At 31.9% G+C, this 24,947-nt stretch overlaps 2 protein-coding genes and 1 long non-coding RNA gene across 8 annotated transcripts in view; 2 read left to right on the forward strand and 1 right to left on the reverse strand.

The window, feature by feature from the left end:
* Window positions 1-24,947, forward strand: part of LOC130902314 (E3 ubiquitin-protein ligase MYCBP2) — a 167,842-nt gene that overhangs the window by 33,062 nt on the left and 109,833 nt on the right. The window lies entirely within an intron of this gene.
* On the reverse strand, window positions 593-23,421 carry LOC130902327 (uncharacterized). 5 transcript variants are annotated; one of them, XM_057814400.1, is made up of 3 exons: window positions 23,110-23,421; window positions 4,610-4,830; window positions 593-1,839 (listed from the first exon to the last, which is right to left on the reverse strand). In XM_057814400.1, exons 2-3 carry the CDS (start codon window positions 4,766-4,768, stop codon window positions 634-636), a joined length of 1,365 nt encoding a protein of 454 aa, XP_057670383.1. In that variant the 5' UTR covers window positions 4,769-4,830; window positions 23,110-23,421; the 3' UTR covers window positions 593-633. The 5 variants fall into 5 exon arrangements, with proteins under 5 accessions (XP_057670383.1, XP_057670380.1, XP_057670381.1 ...); XM_057814397.1 differs by lacking the exon at window positions 23,110-23,421 and adding an exon at window positions 13,264-13,473; XM_057814398.1 differs by lacking the exon at window positions 23,110-23,421 and adding an exon at window positions 8,036-8,196.
* On the forward strand, window positions 9,642-11,629 carry LOC130902342 (uncharacterized). Its single transcript, XR_009060383.1, has 2 exons — window positions 9,642-9,832; window positions 9,888-11,629. It is a non-coding gene; the product is annotated as an uncharacterized LOC130902342 (long non-coding RNA).

A 24,947-nucleotide genomic window follows, 5' to 3' on the forward strand; every position in this document is an offset into this window, starting at 1 on the left:
CATACTATTTATTATAAAAGCGTACTGCATCGTCAATTAACAAAAAAAGAATAATTAGAAGAAAGTAAAACAGTTTTACTCTTTATAGAATCAAAAACTTGTCTTAAGTTACAACATGTTTATATTGAGGCGTGAGTAAGAACAAAGTTGTGATTTTTATGTTTATATGATTATACTTTTGTATAATAATAGGTGAATTGCTTTTTTTCAGTGATGTTTATTCAGTAAATGTTTCATACATAACAAAAAATAAAATCATATCGAAATATATATCAGTTTTTTGACACCACTTTCTCTTAAAATACCGGATCGCCACTAGTCCTAAGTCCTCGCTTCTAGTCCCAAGTCCTTCTTTTCTTACGATGAAGTATACTTTGGTGATCCAAAACGGCCCTTATCACAGCGTAGCACCATTATCAACGACTTATTTATTACTTTGAGCTCTAACCTCATTAATCAAGTTTATCATCATTATAAATTGTCTGTATTTCATATTTCTGTCAGTTTTATAGATTGCCAATTTTAACCCCATTAAGGTATCATCTTTAATTATGTATATATAATATACATAATATAATTGAAAAAATAAAAATAGTTGATAATATTTTAATAAATAAATATAAAAACGAATATTTACAAATCAGTTGTAAGGAGATCAGTTCTTTCAACAATAACGTGCAATTCTGTTTCTCTATACGTTCTACCATCTGGTACGATGAGACTTAAAGGTCCTTTTTTGGAACTATTCTTATTTCCGTATTTCCTAGTCCTGTAAACGAACTTGTAATACAGTAACAAGCCAGAAACGATGACTATAAGCAAACAACCGATAACGGAAACGATAATTATCATAACAAAATAGTTGCTGACAACCGAGCACATGTGGACTTTGAAATATTCCACCGTCGTATATTGACCGTCGTTCAGACATTGAAGTTCCGCGTAATACTCACTCTCTTTAATTTTTTCTTCGACACCTAAACAATCACAGGTTTCACCGAGATAAATATTTTTAAATTGAACGCCTGGTTCGAATGTTTGCAAAGCAGAACTACTCAAATTTGATAATCTGTTGGAATCGAATATAAAAGTCGGATCGCCGGGATGAGTATCTTTTCTTATTTTTACACCAAGAAAAGCACCGTCATCGACCAATCCAAAATCGTTATCTCGAAACAGGACGAAACCTCTCGAAATTACTTTGAAAGCTTCACCGCTTAAATGTTGCACTTTATTGTTCGTAACTTGTAATACTTTCGGATTGTAAATTGTGAATCCTCCGGAACGGATTGTATTGAATACACAATTGTGGATGGTAACGTTTTGGTAAACGGTGATATTAGAAATAGCCCTGCTGGGTAACAAATCAGCTGTGACACTGATTAGTTCGAAATGTTCCGTAGAAAATTTCTTAAAAGCTTGTACTCCCACATTCATCAAAACCGTATTTCTTAGTGATATTTTTTCGGTTTGTAACAAATTAACGAAAGCCAACGGTTCTAAATTTACTATATTCAAATCTTCTAAAGTGATCTCGCTGATACGTCCAGCAAAAGCGTGACTAGATATTCGGGATATGTTGCTTGCGTAAACGTGTATTTTCAAAGATGGGACTGATATGTCGAATCTTTCTTCTTCTAATCGTCCGCTGTAGTCTTTGTATCCATACCAATTGATACTGTCGCTAGAAAAATCTATAGATCCTACGTTACTAAGAGCCAAAGTTCTCAGGTTTCTCATTTGCGATATGGCGTTCGCTTCTATTCTGATCGATTTACAGCCGTTTATGAGGATTTCCGAAGTAGAATAGGAGTCGATAGAGTTGGGTTTTAGGATCATCTGAAACAATAAATTAGGCTAATATTATACTGAACATAATGTTCACAACTATTTATAAAAAACTTTAATTAGGAAAAATTGTACTAAAAAATAATAATAATTTGTTCCATAAGTCGTTTGAAATTTGCACTTCGGATTAAATGCAAACGGTGTAGCAGAGACTGTAGATGCCCAAAACTCAATTTATCGGGACTCCTTCTTTTGGAGAAGTGCAATCAGCTAATAAGGCACGTCTTTCCCGAAGACTACCAGCTACAGAAGTTCAAGATTAATATCGAAAGGCATCTCCACACGACAGGCAATCAGCTACCAAGGCACGTCTTTCTCGAAGTCTACCAGCTACTAAAAAATAATAGTAATTTGTTCCATAAGTCGTTTGAAATTTGCACTTCGGATTAAATGCAAACGGTGTAGCAGAGACTGTAGATGCCCAAAACTCAATTTATCGGGACTCCTTCTTTTGGAGAAGTGCAATCAGCTACTAAGGCACGTCTTTCCCGAAGACTACCAGCTACAGAAGTTCAAGATTAATATCGAAAGGCATCTCCACACGGCAGGCAATCAGCTACCAAGGCACGTCTTTCTCGAAGTCTACCAGCTACTAAAAAATAATAGTAATTTGTTCCACAAGTCTTATGAATTTGACCTTCGAATTAAATGCAAACGGTGTAGCAGAGACTGCAGATGCTCAAAACGTCAATTTTTCGAGACTTCTTTTGGAGTAGTGCAATCAGCTACCAAGGCACGTCTTTCTCGAAGTCTACCAGCTACTAAAAAATAATAGTAATTTGTTCCATAAGTCTTATGAATTTGAACTTCGAATTAAATGCAAACGGTGTAGCAGAGACTGCAGATGCTCAAAACGTCAATTTTTCGGGACTTCTTTTGGAGTAGTGCAATCAGCTACCAAGGCACGTCTTTCTCGAAGTCTACCAGCTACTAAAAAATAATAGTAATTTGTTCCATAAGTCGTTTGAAATTTGCACTTCGGATTAAATGCAAACGGTGTAGCAGAGACTGCAGATGCTCAAAACGTCTATTTTTCGGGACTTCTTTTGGAGTAGTGCAATCAGCTACCAAGGCACGTTTTTCCCGAAGACTACCAGTTACAAAAGTTCAAGGTTAATATCGACAGGCAACTCCACGCGGCAGGCACCACTCGAATTAAGCGTAAAAGGGTTTTTCCTCTTGTGCTTGCCTTTTTAATAAAAAAAAAAATAAATAATATGAAAACCGTTATTTTAGTAGAGCGACTCGCTAAACTGTTGAAATGTGTTGTCGTGATCAGATTGAAAACAAAATAACCTTAGTCCATTGCAACCTTTGAAAGGCAGGTGATCCGGGTAGCCAGCGAATCAACAGATCGAGTTTCTTTAAGCTAGTTGCCAACGCGTTGCCGACTGGTTGGCATCCAGTTGCACTGTCTGTAATTCCTCGAATAAAGGTTGTTACTATTACAAGTGCAGTGATTTGCGTCAGAAATGAGCTTCTTTGAGTTCATCCGTGTATATTCGGCCTTAGTGTGCGTAAATTTTACCGCAACCATGATTCGGCAACCGTTGCGCGGCGTAAGCAACTCAATTCACGCAGGTTTAATGAATGCCTTATTGTTCAAACGATTTGGAACTCGGTTCTCAATTTCGAGCAGAAAATTTAGACCCTGTACCCACTAGAATCAAGATTTCCAATGAAAATATTTATTTCCTGCAGCATCTTGAAATTGCCGGCACTGCACTGGTATGATGTCGGTGAACCTAGTGACGTTAGAAAATAAACACAAAGCAATTCATTAAAATAAAATTCTACAAAAGTATAAAAAATTGAAGTGATGCAATATTTTATAAATGTTTATGAATGTTTATGATACCTAGTTAAGTAATTTTGAAATATGCTTGAATAGTTGAAATATTTTATATATTCGATGAAACTATATTTTTTTTATATTCTGTACAGTTGGTCGAAACTTCAGGAATTTCTGTAATATGTAGGTATATCTGAGAAGTAGTTCAATGTCTATTCAGAATTATATTAAAAAAAATGATTATTTAAAAAAAACTAAGGGGTTGTTTAGATTTAGAACTACTTGTCTACAAAACTAGTAAATTTATCTATTCACAATAATTTTTTTTTTGAATTAACACCAACATTTTTTTTAAAAATATGAAACTGAACATTATAATGATTCAAGTTAAGAATATGAACCAAAAGATACCAATGTTATTTCGTATTTAACTCACTAAATTTTATGTCGATAGTTGTTTTTAGTCGAATTTTTCAAGGAAAAATTAGATATAATAAATAAAAGAGAAATTGAAAAAACACGATATGGAACAAGAAAAAGTGATGAAACCAGGTAATGTAATACAATAACTGGTTTCCATATTTGTTACAACTGAAGAGTAGTGAGGATAAATAACAAATAATATAAATTGAAAAATCTTGAAAATGAGATAATTTATGGATAGGAAAAATAAAGATGAAAGATGAAGAAGAAAGAAAAAATTGCTCAAGAATATTTAGTTTCCCTGTGTAACGAAATATCTTAAAATATGCTATTCTAATATTCCATTAAACGAACTACAATAAAATGTAAATGGTTCAGATTTACTTTATAACCCAACGTTCTTCATAAAATATACAGGTTATTTCTAAATTCATGTGATTTCTTTTTTAATGGATCCTCCTACTTATAATCAAATTTAAAATTTGATTTCAGTTACGTTGTTTTTTTTATAATTAAGAAAAAATGGTGGAATAAAAATGTTTTTACCTCAGCCCAAGGCTCACAATTGCAAGATAATTTTGCTACGGAACCGCCATGCCATGTGCAGCCATATTTTCTATCATCGGGTACGTTTTGCGAATATGTCGGACTGTACAGTGTGATTGACAAGAAACTGAGAAGATGAAAATGTTTAAAAATTGTCATTGTCACTTTCCATTTCAGCTACATACTGTTTTCTGGATAATGCCGTTTGTTCCGGAGAAAAACTGCAACAATGTATTAATAATTATCATTTTCATATGTACAATGAGATTAAAACTGTAATACTTATAATAATGGAGGTTCTGCAAATAATGAAAATGATAAAAAAAAATAGTAAATTAACTACTTAAAATTAGCGCCAGAACAGAGCCGCTTGCGTTCAGCGCGCGGTGATCGAGGCTTGTCGCGCTGCAACGCCTGATCTGCACTAATATCGAAGTATACCAATTTGTAGAGTAAGGTTCAAAAGTACGTGTAAAAAGTAATAAATAAATTAAAAAATTTGAAGAAAATGAGTCAATTTTAAACAAGGAAACGTCACGAACGCCCTATTAGATAACATGGAGAAAGATCGCAAATATTATAACTGTTGCTTCTATAATGTTGAACGAATTTGCCAGACTTCTTCCCTAGAATACAACGAAGTTGATGCGAACTACCGTTTACAGTTTTCCGAAAATATTACTTAGCAGTCGGAAAATGACTCAGTTTTTATTGCTGAATATTTGACCAGCTACTCAAACTTTGTAGAGGACCTTATAGACCATCCAATAAAAAAATCAAGATCACCAAGAAGCTAAATTTTTTTTTCAACTAGATAAAGCGTCCCCACATATTTTAATTGTTTTATCTATTGGATAACCCGAAATCTTCGACAAAGAATCATGGCAGACCATTCATTTAAACTAAACTAGAAATTTGAGAACATGGAGAAGCTTTTAGTAGATGTTGAACCATTACATGGAAGTTGGAGGTACTTTCCATAATAATTTAATTCCTTATTTACTGTTTTCTTTTATAATAATATCAGCAATTTTCACAAAATTAGTTGCTGGCAAAAAAATGAAGTTGTATGGTTTGAAACCACTTGAAAAATTGATACTCCTCTAATTTCAAATCGATCAATTTAGCATTTGGCACAAATCTGAACATAATATGATATATTGGAGGGTGCAATATAATAAGCATAGACCAAGAGAATTTTCCATTTTGTTGGACTCTAAACTGGAGGATTTATATCTTGTGCTTCTCATCACTCGATTTTCTGTATATTATTTATCAAATTATTGTTGGCTAAGTACAGGAAGATAAAAGCAAATACAAAAATGATTACCTGGTTTAAAGAAAAGCGCCAATATCTTTGATTCTAAGACCTCCAAACCTTGAATTTAAAACAAAATATAATTAAGAATGTAGTAATTAAACTGCTCAGCTCCTGCTTGAGATCTCCAAAATATCAAAATATATAAAAAGTGTTCTAATCAAATGAGAAAGTTCCAGCCCCTAGATGTTTTGATAGAGACGTAGAAACAAGAGTTATACAGCTTTCGAGTGAGTACTAAAAGAGGCTGCAATCAAAAAGACATTATTGGATAGAGGCATGTGTATATAGAAGAGAGAAGACATATAGAAAAAGGATATGGAGAACATAACAAAATAAAACAGTTGAGATGGGACAGTAATGAAAGCAAAGACAAAAGGACTAACGAGCTCATTTCCAGAATGGAAGTATTGACCAACTTCGCTGAGCGTAGTCTGGATTATTTCATGAATCAGGCATTCACAGGACAGGGATCTTTTGCCACATATACTAAAAAAATTGGAAAGACAAAGGACATCTGCATCTATTGCGGGAAAAAGGCCCACCTAACCTAACCTAACCTTATCCCAATGTCATAATTGAAATAAGATTAGAGAAATGAGAAAACAAAAATAGAAACAACGCCAAATAAAGAAAACTTAATCCTAAACGAAAGGAAAACAAAGACTACCTACAGCAGAGGGGGGGTCTACGAGGGCGGTCCAGAAAAGAAAAAAAGTTGGCTTTTAGCTGGTAGGAATTGGGACAATTGGATGAATTCAGGACGCCAAGGACCTCTTCACGGATAGTCTTTACGAAGATTTTCTCTTCCACAAAAAAAAGAGGCGTATGTAGACTGCATTGCACTAATTGCAGGAACTAGGAGACTAGAAGACGTGAAACTCAGGATGATATGAGAAACTAAGAGAAGAATATTACAAACCACTATGAAAATAGGAAATAGGAAAAGTGAAGTCTTTTAATTAGTGAACACCATAGTAAATGAAAAGAATTATAGATGAGAAGATGTAAACGACCGCATCAAATCAAAAAATAAAGTATATTGGAATTTAATAAATTTATAAGAGACAATACTTCAAGTACTAAAAAATCAAGTTAAAAATCTTCAATAGAATTGTTGTCATCTACGCCGCAGAAAGTCTCTCGAAGAAATAAGAAGAAAACTTTATAATATTCGAAGGGAAAGTACAAAGAAGAATATTAGGAGAGAAAAACATAGATGAGAAAAAATATTAAAGACAAAGAAATTAAAAGAGATAATGGAAGGATAAAATATAGTAAAACATTGGGAAAAATGGAATAAGGAAAAGATCAGGTGAGAGAAGAGGTAAAATTAAATTGAATACGAGAAAATTAACCAGAATAATGGAAGAACCAAAATCTATAAAAATGTATGATGTCCCAATGAAAAAGATAAAGTCCCTAAGACGAGGAGTGAAAAATCGAATGGATATAAGAAATGATGAGGCGGGCAATTTGTTTATTACTAAATACCTACACATGTATTTGCGAAATTATGTTTACATAGTTCCGAACAATAATTAGTCTTAATTGATTGATATAAAAACTAAATTTGATTTGATTATATTTTTATGGCGAGTTTATGTGAGTGATGACAGCCAAATCAATAAAACGAGTAGTGACTAAACAACTAAACGCAATAATTTTCTAAAATTAATCATCAGAAAACATAAATTCATCATGATGTTTCATAAAATGATTAAAATAAAATATTTACGTTTGGGTATTTTACAATTAGAGATGTTAAATGAATCAAGATTAATCAGATTGTCTCAAAAAGTCACAAATATTTCAAACTATCGTTAAATTATAGATCTCATCATTAAAAACGAATCACAATTTCACAGCTATTATTGTGGGTACAAATTTTCACCCGCATTATAAAAATATATTTAAAAAATAGACTAATTCAATACGTTACTGTTAATAGTAACAAAAATATTAGACTATCTATTGTTCATTTAATTACGTACCCAGAATAAATTGATAACTAAGCAAACAAGACAAGAAAAATGTGAGTGACACACCATCAATCAATAATTGTTACATATCGCTTCAATCATAAGACACTTCGTTTGAAAACACACCTTGTACTAAGTTTATTCACTTTTTAAACATTTACCACGACTCTATTTGTAGAATTGGATGATCGAAATGGAACCAGGTGAATTTGTGTACGATAAGATAGATGATTAAATTCTATATACGAGAGATAATGATTTAAATCATAATTATATTTATATTAGAGGAACTACGAAAACGTTTCGCGGTTATACCAAACACTAGAATAGCACAACCAGGGGTTAAGTTATCTTCGTTAGAGTATGAATCTTTATATTGTTAAAAAATTTATGTAGGACAAAAATTCATAGTTAAGTTAATAGGCATTTAATGTCGATGTCCTTGGAAAAGCTTACCAGAAACATAGGTTTGAATCTTGGTAAACTGTAAAGCTGTGCACAGAATGAACGTGAACATGATGCGCTCTAGACTTTCATAAATGTCAAAGATGGTTCGCTAGTAAACATAATCTTAAAGATGTATGTATATAAAGAAATTTGCACGATGATGAACAGTCTTGAATTATTTCTAATAACATATTTTAAAATGAACGTGATCCAGATGAATTTTATGATCAATTTTTAAACTAATTAAGGAGAAATTTGACAAAACATTCAATAAGAAAACTCGATTGTCGATTAAAGTGATATCAGACATGATGATGAAAAAGTATTTTTTAGCTGATCTCAGTCCTGCGCGTGATTTAGTTCCATCGTTATCCTTAGTGCATGAGTGATAAGGTACCTAAACGAGTTGGGCCTTGCTGCTATAGCTCATTCTCAGCACTTTCTATCGATGAAATATATATAATTGATGTATTGAATAATACGGTACAATTTAACTGTTAAGAAGATACCAATTACATTACTTTTGTTGGGAATATTTGTAAGACAAGTTTCATTTTCAAGTAGAAGATTAAAGATATTTCCAAGATCAATTATAATAATTCGCCTTTCAATAGCACTAAAAAGTATTTTCCAAAGGGAAAGAAAGGAAAAGAAGATGCGGGGAGACTATTTCATATTTCACAAGATTTTCAACACATGATTTACCTTTACATATGGAGAAAAAATGGGCAGGGATTCAGCTAATTGTATTTTATTGGATATGAATGGGTCGAACATAAGATCATTCCTATCACGTATTTTCATACAAATTTTTTTATTGTGAATGTTTTCCATAGATCAATTAATACAAAAACTGCTTTAATAATTTATATGCTAATACAAACTCGTAGGTCTAGTGTCAGTAATTAGTGAAAAGTTTAACGAAACTGATGCAGTAAAATTCAATACGGCAGCCATTGGTGAGGAATCGAAGACAGCGCCGGCACGCTCTCCGTATTGAATACGTTTATGTTATTGTAGAATGATTAGAAAGCCATAATTCTGTCACAGCTTTTGATAGTTTCGAAATTTACGTAAACTTAAAAATACACACCAAATTTCTTATAAGTTGAACCCTTTAAAGCGAATTTTGATGCTGCTTATAACATAAATATCAATCAAACCTCGTAGTTATATTAGTTTCCACCTTCGCGCAAATCTACTTCTGTTTATTTTATGTTTGCGATAAGAAAGATCTCGATAATTATGACGAATAGAATAAACAATATGATGCAATACTTGAATTGTACAAATAAAATTATGATGTTATGTTATTTCCATCATATTTTTAGCAATCAATGTCTACATTGTGAGTTTTGAAACGTTGAAATATTCTGAGTGATGTTTAGATAAAAATATGGAGATGGATATCATATTTTTTACTGTGTAATGTTTAAAAATTGGAAAAGACATTTAACTCTAACTAAACTATAATGGGTAAATATTTAGAAGTGGAGCTCCACCCCAAACTTACTCCAGCATTTTTTTGCAGCACTTCAGATCCTTTTAGGAGATAAAATATGTTATATCAAGTTGGAGGAGATATTTTTCATTTTCAACATAATTTTAGTTGAGTGTTTCATTTCTTTATACATCAATAAATATTTATTTGTATGCCAAGGACTAAAATTGCTACTTTGTTGGACGAATCTGACGAGTTCAATAAAGTAGTATTTCAGCCGCGGCGTACACAACAGACGCATAAGATCCATAACTTTTTCAATTACACTCAGGAAAGAAAATAAATAATAGAGAATTATAAACATCGAGAATGGTGACACCACTTCATAAAGAGCCGCATTGCTTTCTTAGGTGAGATCAGATGGCGTGGATTCGAGTAACTCTTCATCGCTGACGTTTTCTTTTTCATCATCATTCATCGTTATTCATTAATTTAAAAAAACTTCGGATAAAACAAATAATTTCAGAAAATTAAAAATTTAAGGTTATGCAAAATCATCGAAGTGAAACTGTCAACTGTCAACATTGAAGTGGCCAGAGTCACATTTGAGGAAGTTAAAGTTGTTTACTCCAGAGCGTCCCGAAAGTGTTTTGCAGTACGGAACTGTCACTTTTACTACATGGAACACTAAAAACGCAACTTTCGGTATGTAAATGAATACAGAACAACGAACCACTTTCAGATGGCGTCGTCTAAAAAAGTTATTTTATTTCTTATTATGAATTATCAACAATTGCAAAATAATTAAAAATAACATTTAATATAAAAAATGCAAATCGCTGTAGCCAACGCATGCAAACGATTAATATGGTTACCATAATGGCGTCTAAACAGAAATTTCGCGATGTAACCATCCATGTGATAATCACGGCGGCCATATTTTCATATATTGAAAAGAAATTGAAACAGTAGTTGATTCAATATAAGTAACACTGATACAAAAGCATATCATGAAAAAAATATGTTAACACTAAGAAATTTGTGATAAAATAAAATCCAAAATAAGATCAATATTAGAAACTTACAGCGAATTGCAAAAGAATGATGTGGCTAGTATTTGATATATAAACTATAGAGGAACATCATGTTTATAACATGTGGTAGCAGGTAAAAATATCTACGAAATAAATAAACTAAGACAGAGCTGAAGTAGCATACTCACAAACTTAACTCAAACAAACATCTTACACCTATAAAAGTACTGTACTAGTTCTATTTATGGTAAGCAACTAAGGAAAAATTGACTTTTAGGGAAGAAATATTAACTAAATTTGGCAACCATCCAATTTATTGATTATCTTCTGCATCTGTTACTTGATCAAAAGATCCCATTTTCTCTGATTTCATGATAATTCCAACATCTCACACTTCTGGAACTGTTGATACATCCTCTGCATCAAAATGTTCTTCAACGTATATATCAAAAAATTTGCTTTCGCGACAAGTTTATGTTGAATGATAAAATTTACTAAATTTAAAAAAAAAAGAGAAAGTCATGAATCTTGCAAGATACATTGCCAAATTAAGGGTTAATGTGCACATAAGATGAAGTCTGAAGGATTGCATGAAGTTACAGAAGCAACTAGGAACAGAGATACATGAAGAGGGTTAGGGTTGATCCTTGTAATCAGTACATAATGTCACCTCAAAGGACCGAAGAGAAAAATCCACTAGATCCGATGCTTGCGTTGATTCATTCTCAAATATTTGCATATTTATTTATTATTTGTTTATAAGCTATAATAAAGTTTCCGAAAAGATCATTTTGAATAGTCTGATCGCTTAATTAACTATTTGTTTACCAACTTTTCATTATTCGAAAAAGTATCTGGCTTTTAACTACGAACACGGTTTACACTTCGAGTTTTGCGAAGAACCACTATACGGAAAATGTGGGAATATGTTATTTGCCTATAAAAATTTACGTATTTGCTTAACGTAAACTAAATAACAGCTGATACTACATCTTTTCATCAAAGTTTACTCGATTGATTTCAAACAGGAATCTTGGTATTTAACGATATTTGGTAGTTTCTAAACATAATAAATTGTAGTTTATCCTTCGGCTTCATACCTTTTAAAGGACTTTCACTTACGTCGCGCGCTTTATTCATTACAGGTGTATTGACTATTATTCTTAACTGGAGTCTTTAATCATTGTTATTTTTAACAAAGGATTTGAATCAGTAGCGACTCGTAAATTCTGTATTACCCTTTTCATTATTTTAATAGCAAGGATTCTCCAATAACAACAGTAATAGCAAAAAGAATAAGAACTAAATTTATGATATTTCGAGTAGTGTGCAAATTTTTGCCGTTTTTCTACTCTAAAACAAAACTTTAGGATTAAGAAACAGGAAAAAGTCATTGAAAGCCAGATCTGTTGAATACGGAGGATGATCAACCAATTTGAAGCGGAATTCCTGAATAAGGGGAATGACGGTCACCGAAGTGTGAAAAGATGCGTTGTTCTTATAAATAAGCACCAAGGTCGCCATCACTTTTCCTGCCGATAAAACCGTCATTCCTTTTTTCACAGCAGATTCGACCTTTACAGTCCACTGGCATTTTGAAAGAGGTCTATGAAACAAAAAACTTCGGGAACCTGTAATCTAAAGTAACGAATGTTCATATTTAGTTGACACTTCAGTCCAATATGTTTCACTATGCGTTCAGGAATCTGTTTGAATCGAGAGCTCATATTGGATCCATAACTTCAAGTCTCATGCACACTGTATACACGGATTTTTTGCCTTTTGTTCACTATCGTATTTCCCCATTTGGTTTTCCGGTCATTATTCATACTTTCAATTTTTTATTTACGTTTGATAACTACAACTTATTTTCCGCCTTTTATATATTTTCCAAGCGATTGTCACTTTTTAAACTTATGTTTGTTTCTAGTAATTTACAGTTAGACTAATATAGTTTATTTAGTTTATACTAATAAAATGAAAATTGTATGTAATGAAAAAGAGATTGCGTTATTTTTAAAATTACCAGACTGTAACTTATATACAGGGTATTGTTTCTACTGCCTGTCGTTGGGGAGATAAGCCTACATTGCCGCTAGTTGAATAATATGTTTTTAGTTGAAATTAAAAACTATTTTATCGGACTCAATTAATTACTTAATATGATAAACTAACCATAACCTATAACTTTAATCACTGAATAACTTATCAATATGCGAAATCATAGTTTCATTTAGGCTTTGTTAGAATATTTTTCCAAAAATAAGGTTTCCCTCCTAGAGTAACTTATTATTGGCACCTCGTATACTCATAGTTAATAAAGGTCATCGAGTGTTTAAGACTATTTCTTTAGGAACTTGTAATTACATTCGACTTTCAAGAAAATTTCCTGCTAAGTCCATAAAAACTGAAATTAGTATCTAGTTACTTGCCTTTTAAGAAAAGTCTGTTTCACATTTCACTCTTTTTCCGCTAGATAAATAAAACAAATACCTACACACGCGTTACTTCTACTAGAAAAAAGCAAGACTAAAACTAAACGTTTACGAATGTACGTTACTTTAAAATCTTACAAAATGAATGTGTCAGCAATTAAAGCTTCCCGGTCTCAACTCACCTCTACCTCAGTTTAGGTTAAATGCATCTGTACTGTTGTGCATGAGTGTATACTTCAATTTTCCAGAAATTCATTGTTTTATTTACGTTATGAGTTATATACGTAAGATATTGGAATCGGTTTTGTTTTCGTTTCACCTCCTGTTAATCTTATGTATTAGATAAACGATTTATTGTAAATATCGTGACTCGCATAATTTCTACGAAAACTTCCTCTTTCGACATACGTTTCGAAACCCAAACAATATAATATCGGCAGACATCTCAGTATTTAGAAAATAGACTAAAAGGTCATCAATATAATAAAAAAAATAAAACTGCATTAAATTAAATTATAAAAATTCTTGGAACGGAATCTAATACACGAAAAAGAATTTTTAGAAGTGGTTGACATTCACAAGAATGAAAAACTATAAATGATAAAAAAAGACCTGAATAATTTAAGTAAAAGCTAAAGCTCTATTTTGTAAATTCTATTACAACTACTAATAATTTAATAATTGATGTGAAATCTAAGCAAAAATTCATCTTTTTTGTTAAAAATTTTCTAGTATTATTTATAGATTTTTCCATTTTGGAAACTTGATAATGGTTGAATCATTATATTTGATGGTCCCTAAAATAACAGTTCAGAATTGAATGAATCGCTCGGTATAAAAGTAACGAATATGTCTTTCATTAGCATTATTTATTTTTTAAATAATCAAACTAATGTATTAAATCACGATTTCAGCTAACAGAACATCAAACATTTTATTTTCTTTGTTTAATGCGATTGAAATGAAGTTGGCAAGATGAACGTACTCGTAAACTTTGCAGCATATATACAAGTCATGACCTATTAACTAGTTTACCAATTTCATTACGTGACCATACAACACGGACTATCGTATTTCTATATTGTGTTCTGTTTTTAATCCATAGATATATGGCAATGTCGGAACAACTATTTAAAATTATTATTTATCATTAACATATTTGTTAAATGTATGTCGTTAATAACTTATTCAAGATTTTATGGAATGTAAAAAAATTATGAGCACATCGAAAAGAATATGATTAAATGAATTTTTTTAGTGAAGAATCAATTTAACCGCAAAATATAAAATAGTAAGAGGGACTGATACTTCATAACTACAATTTCAAAAATACCACATACTTATCTTTTTCATCTGTTTACAAGAAATTCCAGAAAAACTGCAAACTTCTCGTAAATTATGATGATTGTTGATCGGAAACTGATCTCGAGTTAATCAGGTCGAAGACATTTTGATATAATGCAATATTTCTCGACGAAAAGTTTGTTTCAGATGATGATTGTTTCATACAAAATCTCGCCCTTGAAATTAGGGATGGGTATCGGTAGACAAAATATCGATGTTTGCCATCGATGTTTTTTTATTTAGTGAACATCGATGGCTGATAATCATCGTAAGAAAATCATCGATGTTTTTAAACATCGATGTTTTCCTAAAAGAATAAAAAAGATTAAAAACAATTAAGATCATATTTTCATGAAAATATGAAAGAAACGTTGTAAATTTTGATTTTTCTGTTTGTAAATTAACTGATTTTCCGTAAGGGCTGACAGTTAAATACTAAATTTTTGTTTCTCTAAAATTCATTGGTAAAGAAAATACTAAAATTAATTTTTAAAGTTGAAAACGGAACCCAGTTATTTTATTGCGTATTTACCTGTATTACCTAATTAAGAATCATCTGTAATTTTTCACTCATTATTACACAAAAATATTTAGGAGAGAAACAAGGTTATGAACTTCAAATCACACTTTATTAAAAAGAAATAAATTTTACAATTTAAGTTGTAATAATAATTAAATTGTAAAATTTATTTCTTGTTGTAATAATAATTAGAAACAAAAAAAAACAATATAGAACAATTGATCAATTAATATTAGAAAGATAAAAATTTTGAAATAAAAATATTGGGTATTAAATTTCACAAAATTTGTCATCTAGTTTTGCAACCATATCCTTTGAGAGGCGATTTCTGAGTGAGTTCAAAATTAGACCTGCTTGGGAGAACAGACACTCAGTTTGTGGCGATTACAGGCACATATTTGAATATTACTTAAAAAATAGAAGGGGAAAGAGTCCATCATTTTCCAGAAAGCCAGAGGGTTCTGCTGAATCTTCTCGCTTGGTGAATTTAAGTATAACACAAATTCTTCAGGCATTTATTTATCTAACGATTGTCTCTTTTTTTGCCATACGCTCTGAATTCACTCAAAACGTACAACTGTGATCCACAACCTTCTTTTTTCATGGGAGGGGATTCAAATAATGAAATAATTAGTCTTGGCTAATTTGAAATTTATTAATTAGAGAAGCTTTTCAACAACTACGAATTATTGAAATTACCAAAACATCCATGTTTATTTAAAACTGCAAAACATCGAAAGAAAATCATCGATTGGAAAAACATCGATGGTTTTGTGAAACCATCGATGTTTTGATAATATCCAGCCATCGATACCCATCCCTATATGCGACATTATCGGTCTGGTGCAAGTTGCAATTCTAAGAAGAAATGAGTTTCGAATCTGCTAATATTAGGTCTCTCGCTAAAGATTTCCTAGTTATCTTATACTTGAAAGTTTTTCAAATGTTTTATATATTTTATATTGTTTCAACATTATAGTTTAATTGTAACTGAAGCCGCTCGGGGCCGCTCTGCACGTCCCCACTTTATATTTTTGTTCGGCTCGGCTTTCTTTGATCTGTACCTACTTTATGCAGGTTGGGATCGGCACGGCTCGGGCCGGCATGTTTTAACCCGGCAAAGCCGCCCGGGGCGTCTCATCAACGCGGCTTAGGCCGCCCGGGTCAGCCCGCCCGGCCTACCCCGGCATGGTGTGGACCCTGCTTAAGCGCGAGTTCACAATCTACAACAAAAACAACAAAGAATTGACAATTCTGAGTAATGTTTGGAACATCGTGATAAACCCGAATTATTGCATTTATATGGGTCAATGGATGAAACTTGGTTCTAGCATTTAACACCGGAGTATAATCGACAGTCAGCGTGAAAGATGCAACAGTCAGCTGGCAAGTTATGGCATCAGTATTATTGGATGGCGCTTGATTTAATATTCATAGACATCTTAAAAAAGGAGAAACTATAATCAGTGACTATTACGAAGCATTATTGGAGCGTTTGAAAGAAGATATCGCAGGAAAATATCTAAATTTGAAAAAGAAAAACTGCTGTTTCAATAAGTCAGTACACTGTGAAATAAATCAAATGTCAAAATTGCATTAAATAGTCTTCGAATTCCTTCCGCATCCACCTTATTCTCCATATCTGTATCCAGCGACTTTTTCCTGTCATCAAACCTCAAGAAGATGTTCCCTGGGTAAAAATTTTACGCCGATAAGAAGGTTATCGCTGAAATTGAAGCCCATTTTGAGATTAAAAAGAATCTTAGTATAAAAAAGTATAGAAAAATAATTGTATGACCCCTATAATCGTTGTAATATAATGAAAAAGCCTACGAACATTTCAGCCCACCTAATACAGTAAGTTCGGGAGCAGTGGGATAGAAAATAAACAAAAAAACACCCACACTTCATTATATCACTATGTACAATTACTAATAACTATTTTTTCAAACATTACAAATATTTCGTAATAATTTTTCATATATTCACAATATAGTTTTTCAGTTGTAATAAGCATACATATTATTTTAATTATTCTTGAAGACCAATTGTTCGAATGTTCGTCTCAAAAGTTTTTTTTTTCAATGAACAGAAAAAATTCTATCAGTGAGACTTATATTTTGATAAACTGTAAAAGTGTGTCGAGAATCTTGTAACTCTCTACGTCCATTACTGGAGACAAAAAGAAAATTGAATTAATGCATTTCTAGACGTTAAGCCGGAGCACTTATCATTATAGATTCGTTAAGAGGCATTTAAAGTATTTCGAGGGTTAGACCGCACCAACTATTTTTTTGAAGGATACATTTGAAAATTATGGAGTTTAACGTTTTTATGTTATTTATATAGAGAAGAATATAAATTCAATATGTATATGTTAGAACTACAACATGTACCTTCCGATTTATTTGTAGAAGACTCAAAAATCGTTGAAATAAACCTGGAGAAATCTAAATCCAGCTAACAACCAATAGAACATATTTCTGATGTAATTGATGGTCTCTTAAGGGCTTTATTAAATCCAACTCACAATTTATATGCGCTACCTTTTATACTATTGAAATATGGAATGATTTTGACCAAAATAAAATCAAAAATGAGATTCAAAGCATACCAATTACTTGTCAATGTTATCGCAGTCGCAAAAGAAAATACGCGCTATTCAAATAAAATTTTGCTCATAGCTGAACATTATATTTACTTGCATATTGAGCCTGATCTCTCCTTGTATTTGTTCACTATATCCAATATGAAGATTTCGTCTATTTCAATGTTTTACTCATCGATTTTATTATTATTATTTCGGTGCATTATCTATAACAATTTCGACAAATAATCGTTGTCTATTTGGTTCCATTCCATTCATACTTCAATTTATTTTAACATATTTATAGCTTTCTTTCTTCAAAATCCTTTCAATTTTCACCAGACCTCCTGTCGTCCTTCAAAACATTACCTTAGACCCATAAACTTCAAATTATGACTCATCACTCCCTCCCACTCTTCATGAGTCTAATTTCCATGTTCTACTTTCCACTTCATTTCTTAATTTTATTTTGATGTGTTAAAATAAGTTTGTCCACTGCCACCTTTCCAAAAATATCAATCTCTTGTACACTGTAGAAGTACTCAAAGGTAGATTTCTAGATTCTTTGATCTGAGCTGCTATCTCTGAGCCGGTGAGTCGTCGATCACGTTTACTATTCAATACAATATGTTTATCTTCAGCGGTTGTGGTTTTTCGAGATAACCCTGAACGTTTTATATTGCCAAAGCTAATGGCGGATACATATTTTTTCACGTTGAAGTCCAAGAAACGTCGAGGTATTTTTAATTCGGCGGCGATGGTACGGTTAATTTTGCCTAGACTATGAAGACTTGCGATTAATGTACGAGTTTCAACCGATAGTTCCTTGGTTTTACGTCATTTTATAACTTAAAAGTCTTAATTTGCTATCACAGCACGTTCTTGCGTCTCATTGGTACTAAACTACAATCATAAACACCGGAGAAATTATTCACAATTAAAGAATAATTAACAAATCAAACGGTGTATTATTTTGAAATTTGAAAAACTTTTGCTCGGTAGTGTATGTTTAAGTACGATAGAAACAGTTTCTGAAATTTTTTCCCACGTTTTTTTAATTTTCATTTCATATTATTGTACCTGTTAACCCCGTTTTGTGTACGTCTATGTTACTGTGAAGTTCTCATATGTACACAGTAGTCTTCTCATTTTTTTAATATTTCAAAGTTTGCATAAGTTTGACCTTCAAATATTTAACAGCAATAATTATTATCTTTCATACAATATTGCTAAACGACCTAAAATCTATTTTTATTATTAACTATATTACGTAATATTTAGTTACGAATTTTATGTTTTCACCTTGAAATTTTCGAATGAGGAGCGTGCCAAATGATAACTAAAATCCATTAGCTAAATTAACTATTAATATTATTGTTGTGTGCACTTTTTAAATTTCTGAAATTCGTAATCATAGATATTTATAACATTCAGGAGGCGGCAATGCGTTTATTCAAATACAGCCACAACAGAAATGGTTTCTACAAATTAATAGTCGTATTAATTAAATATCAATTTAAAAAAAAAATTTGTGGGTTACAATTGAAAGTAACGGTAACGACAATTGTTGTCAATTTTGACAGAAATGTTATTTCACTATTTCAAGTATAATGGTTCCAAAGGTAAAAGGAGCACTGAAGAAGTATATTATTTCGTAGTAACTCATTAAATTTCATCGGAATTAGTTTGTCCAACCTCCTAATGTCTCCATTCAATATAATCTTGACTTCTTATATTAAATCAATTTTATTAATCATAATATGCTTTCAACAAAATAGGTCACTGCTCTAATTGATTGCATCTTGATATTATTACTTGGGTCATTCACAATTAGTGATAAAATCAACAGTGCGTTATGAAAATATTTAATATCGTAAACAGTATCTCAGCGATATTTGAGACGTGAAAGATGAGAATGAATTTATGATACATGGTGGACATTTCCACAACACTAGTTTTGGTTGTTATAATCTTTTTTCTGTAAAAGAGAAAAGCTTATAAGTTTGATTAATTTTGGTAGTGTGAAATTATCATTATCATAAACAATGATGATAACGACTGCTATATAATTTCCTCTCTGTGGTTGTGACGAAACCCTTTTTATTGAGGTATAGATTAACATTCTCTTCAGTAGATTGGGAGGGTTGATTTTAGTCACCATCTTGTTCATTTCGATAACATGGATTTTTTTGGCGGGGAATGATGTCATATCTTCGAAACATGCATTATTCAACACAGACGTCTAGTATATCAGTGGGTAAATGCGAACAAAAGACATATTTTCTGAGTAAATCACTAATAACTGCTCAATAACAATTATTATACAACTAGAATCTATCATACAACTGAATACAAATCTATAAATAATTATAGAGATATAAACTGAAAAATGTGTGATGTGTGATGAAAATCTGGATGAGGATCTTGGACCATACAGTTGTTGCATGGAGTATTATTCCTTCTATACAGCAAAAAGAGTGGCTAAACATTTATTAGCACTAACAGTAACTAGTGGAAATTATTTTCGATTCGTTTTGTTATAAACAGGATATCAATTTGAAAAGCATCCATTCAAATTCACGTATCCTCGCTCATTTTCCGTTTCAATTATCAAAAGAGAACAGAAACATTGCTTTTTAATATTTTTTAGGAATCAATAGTCGATTTCGATTACTTGAAAATCATCCATTGTAAACGCTTTTCGAGTCTTTTAGAATTATTGAAAGGATCTACTAGATCGTTTTGACGTTAGTCCTTTGAGGTGTTTTGCCACTGTCTTTGCCAAACCAGCAGTCTATTTAAATGTATAGTCTAAGTTTAGGATCCGCAAACAGATGATAGTTAATTTATCTAATCCAGGATCGTAGGTTTGAAAAGCTCTGTCTTAACGATATAAGAGATTCTGGAAATTTTGCTTAATACAAAAAGTGGGCATCGAATACAACAAGCATCATAGTAGTTTAAAGTATTATTTTTTATTTTATCATGATTTCGGATGTTGAATATTTATTATTATTCAAGTTTAGCTGTTAAAATTTTCTATCGCGCGTTTGTAAACTTAACCTAACCTAACTAATTCAACCCTTTCGTTTATGTTAATAATCTGACTGTATATGATGTTTGACATTTGACATTTCAGATACTTGACTCTACATCAAAGTTTCTAGTGGTACATTCAAATGCGGTAGGCCTCAATGACAGGTTTCTCTAGAATATAATGGAGGCTTTGACTTTGCACACACTCTAATCTGAAAATTCTAATATCTCCTCAATCTTAAATTTTATCATAAAACTACAGTACGTTTTTATTAATAAGTGAATTCATAAATTTATTATTGAAACTCATATATTAAATAGGTTATAACCGTTAAAGGAAGTACATATAAGGATAAAATTATAGAGGGGTATCGCTACTTTGTACTACATACAAACTCTTTAAACGTAAAAAATGGAGATATACAAAGACATGAGGTAGACAACACATTAAATGAAGCACAGGCAGAATTTAGTTCCAATAAAACAACGCAAGATTGGATAGTGGATAAATAAAAATAACAGATACAGATAGTGGGATTAATGTTGCAGCAGTTGATTTAGAGAAAGACGTCGATAGTATAAATTGAGAAAATATATGGGAAATAGAGAGATTTAAACTTAATTTATGAACAAAGCGACACAATTTTATATTAGATGTAACTATAACATTATACTTCATACTAAATTGAATTAGTGACTCTATTGTGTCTATGGTAGATTGTGGAATTCTGCAATGCAAATTTTTTTACAGTGCGAACGAGATTTGAACCCACGACAAGTCCGGAGTTTGACGATTCAGCTCGCTAGACATACGAACGTAATTAAAGTGGTGGGATATACTAACAGTAATGAGCTATTTACTCATATACACACATATAGGTGAAGCTAATATAAGCGTGTTAACACGTTGAGCCCCGGTGCAGTTCATAGGCTCGCAAATAAATTCTCTCCACAGCCCAGGGTGGTCCTATACACGACGTATTTTATTCCAAACTCACTCCACGGCCCAAAGGACAGTATTTAATGTTTTTCAGAGTTTTATTAGACCGTCCTGAGTCCTTGAAACATTACCCCATATGATTTTTTTTTCATAATCTTTAGCTCTATTTTTGTTTTCTTGAACATAATTCAAATGATATTTGTTTATAATTTTTGGTTTGTGCTACCTTTACATTACCTTGATCTTACCTAGATTATTTTTCAAAACAAATCGTATACTTTTATATACTTCATATAAAAGTAAAAATTATCGTTCAAAGGATAAAAAGCAAACAAAATTTTGTTTTTCCATTCTGCAAGTAGGATGTACCTATAGAAAATGAGAAGATTTATTTCGAATAAAATGTATATTTTCTACGTACTGTCCATAGGACCTTTCTGGGCCCTGTGCTAAACTTTACATCGGGCCCAGAGGGAGCCTTTGGACCGCACACAAAAAATATCATTTTCTCGTACTTTTTCTTTCAAATAAATTTTCCTTTGGATCCACATCCCATATGGAGTGTAAAAACAAAAAAAAATGGGCCCAGCCCAATTATCAATTTTGGTTGGGCCCCAACTTGTTAAATCAAGCACTAAAATTAAATAGAAAAATCGTAATCTAAATTAAAATCCGAAAAATAAATTGAAATAATTATAATATGAGTTACAGCATTGTGTCCACAGTCGAAACCAAACAATATATGTTTTCTAATCTAAATAATGAGGGGGCTTTTTTGAAATTAACAACCGGCTTTTTATAACAGCACTCGCGTTTTTTGGCGGCAGTTTTATTTATGAGAAAACTAGTACAATTCATTACTTTTTTTGTGCAATGCATGTTAAAAAGTTTCACGACCTATATATAGTATATACATTTTTATTTTTCAAATAAAACTACAATAAAACGTAATATGTCATTAAATAGCAGCACAAATGATCATGAATTTAATCTAGAAGCAAAATTATTGTATGTTTATAGCGGGATACAGATCACCATTCGCAGAGGAAACCAAAAAATTTATCAGCGGTTTAAAGATTGCTAAATATCAACAAGACCAATAGAGATTAAAAAGTGTTGGGAATTGACACATGTATTAGAACATTAATATAAGATTAATAATCGTAGATAATAGCACAGAGTCTACGAATTACAAAGTGCTGTTGCCACACGCTCTTAAGAAAAAAATCTCCGGGATTATAACGGTGCCTTCTATTTTATTATTCTTAAATAAAAATAATTCATTCTTAAAGCTATGCCTGTGTATATATATATATATATGTATTTTAGTTAAAAAAATTACACGACCTTGGCTTATACTATAAATTATTATTAAAAGAATAGCCGGAGAATTATATGAACGCAATTTTTACTTGCCTATATATCTTAACAGCTTTTTCCTTTCTCATATTCACTAAAGAATAAACTGCATTATAATGCTATAATCAGTTATATTGAATTAAAAAGATAAGACACAATTCATTTAGAATAATAACAATTACAATACGAATTAGATGCGCAATCACAGATAAACGCACACGACGTTTCTAGCAAGCACCACAATTTTCTACTAATGTGTCATTGAATACGCGCTTATGTTTTTTTTTTCGTAGCCGGTGATCGTCAACTTATTTGATGAGCGTACGGCGACGACGTTAGTAGTTTGGACGCCGTTTCCATAGGGATAGTATTGGCGTCGACGATAAAGGGAAAAACTTCCGCAATGTTTTTGTTCTTGTGGAAACTGCACAATAATTTTCCGTGACCTATTTCGTATTTGTACCTGCGCCGAACGATATAAATTCTTTGACCCCTTCGATGTTTGTACGAAGCGAATGAGTTTAATAAATTTTATGCAAAACACTTGAACCTTGAGACTGACTTGGAACTTCGTGAAGTTATTTCTAGTATTTGCCGTAATTTTGTTGTAGTAATATACAGAAATTAATATGCCTTTGTCTGCAGTTTTCTTGAACTTGATATCAATTACGGGTTTACTCACACGAAGTTTCTTTCATTATACAAGGCACCCATTTGAAAACGTACTCGTACCACCCCCTATTTTTCGATCCGATACGGAATTTAAAAATATGCAGAACGTAGTCATGCATATTTCTAATGCGAACAATTTTCAGCTTTTTAATTAAATTACACCGACCCCCTACCAGTGTCGAATTCTGCGCTTAAATCTTAAATAGAAGAGAGGGTTGTATATGTAACATACTAAATAAGTAGTGAGACTAACTAAGAAAAACACTATTTCTCCCAAAAATCCATCATCCATCAATATAATCTCCTTCAAGAGCAATATAATCATTCCAACGATTCTCTAACTTTCAATTGCTTCTTAGTCTTAGTCACTGGAGGAGTAGATCTGGATTATATTGTGGATGAAGAAGCAATTAGTGAAACAGTGATTTTTTCTTCGACATATGAGGCCGTTTTTCTTTTCTTTTTGCATTTAAACGATCCAATAACTCTATGTAGTATACGCTATTGATTGTGTCTCCCTATTGAAGATAGACGATGAATAATATTCCATGCGAATCCCAAAATAATGAAGCCATAACTATCCCAGCCAACTGTTGTGCCTTTTGGACGCTTCGGATGTGGCTCACCGACTGCAGTCTACTCAGATGATAATAGTTTTGATTCCGAAATGAAGTGATGGATAAATTCTCACAAATCGATGCAAATAATCTGATTTATTACTTGTAAACATGGCCAAACACTGCTCTGAATCATCAACACGTTGTTTTTCATCGACTGTGAGTAAACGCGGAACTTACTTTGAAAAGAGCTCTTTCATGGTCAAATGTACATACATAATTGTGAACACACTGTCTTCTGATATCTTCACGGCCTCAGCTATCTCACGCAGTTTTAATTCACGATTATATAAAACTAATTTGTGGAATTTTTTATGTTTTTTGGAGTAACCACCTCAATTGGACGACCAAAACGTTCACCATCAACGGTGTCTGTAGAACCACATTTAAATTCAGCAAACCAATAACAAATGATTCTTTTGGATTATGGAGCAGAATCTGGAGAAAACTTTTGAAGCCATTGGTGAGCTTGTATAATTTTTATTTCTATCAAGAAGAAATGATGAATTAGCACACGAAATTGTTTTGAAAATAACAAAAGTAGCTTCACTTAAATGGATGTAACTTTTTTCTACCCAATCAAGATGTCCTAAAATTTTACATATA

This window comes from Diorhabda carinulata, chromosome X, assembly GCF_026250575.1.
Source record: "Diorhabda carinulata isolate Delta chromosome X, icDioCari1.1, whole genome shotgun sequence".
NCBI lineage: Eukaryota > Metazoa > Arthropoda > Insecta > Coleoptera > Chrysomelidae > Diorhabda > Diorhabda carinulata.

Coding starts and splice junctions, on each gene's coding strand:
- LOC130902327 (XM_057814400.1), bottom strand. CDS start 4,768: ATGACAATTTTTAAACATTTTCATCTTCTCAGTTTCTTGTCAATCACA. Junction 1,840..4,609: donor ATTGTGAGCCTTGGGCTGAG/GTAAAAACATTT, acceptor TTATTGTTTCAG/ATGATCCTAAAACCCAACTC.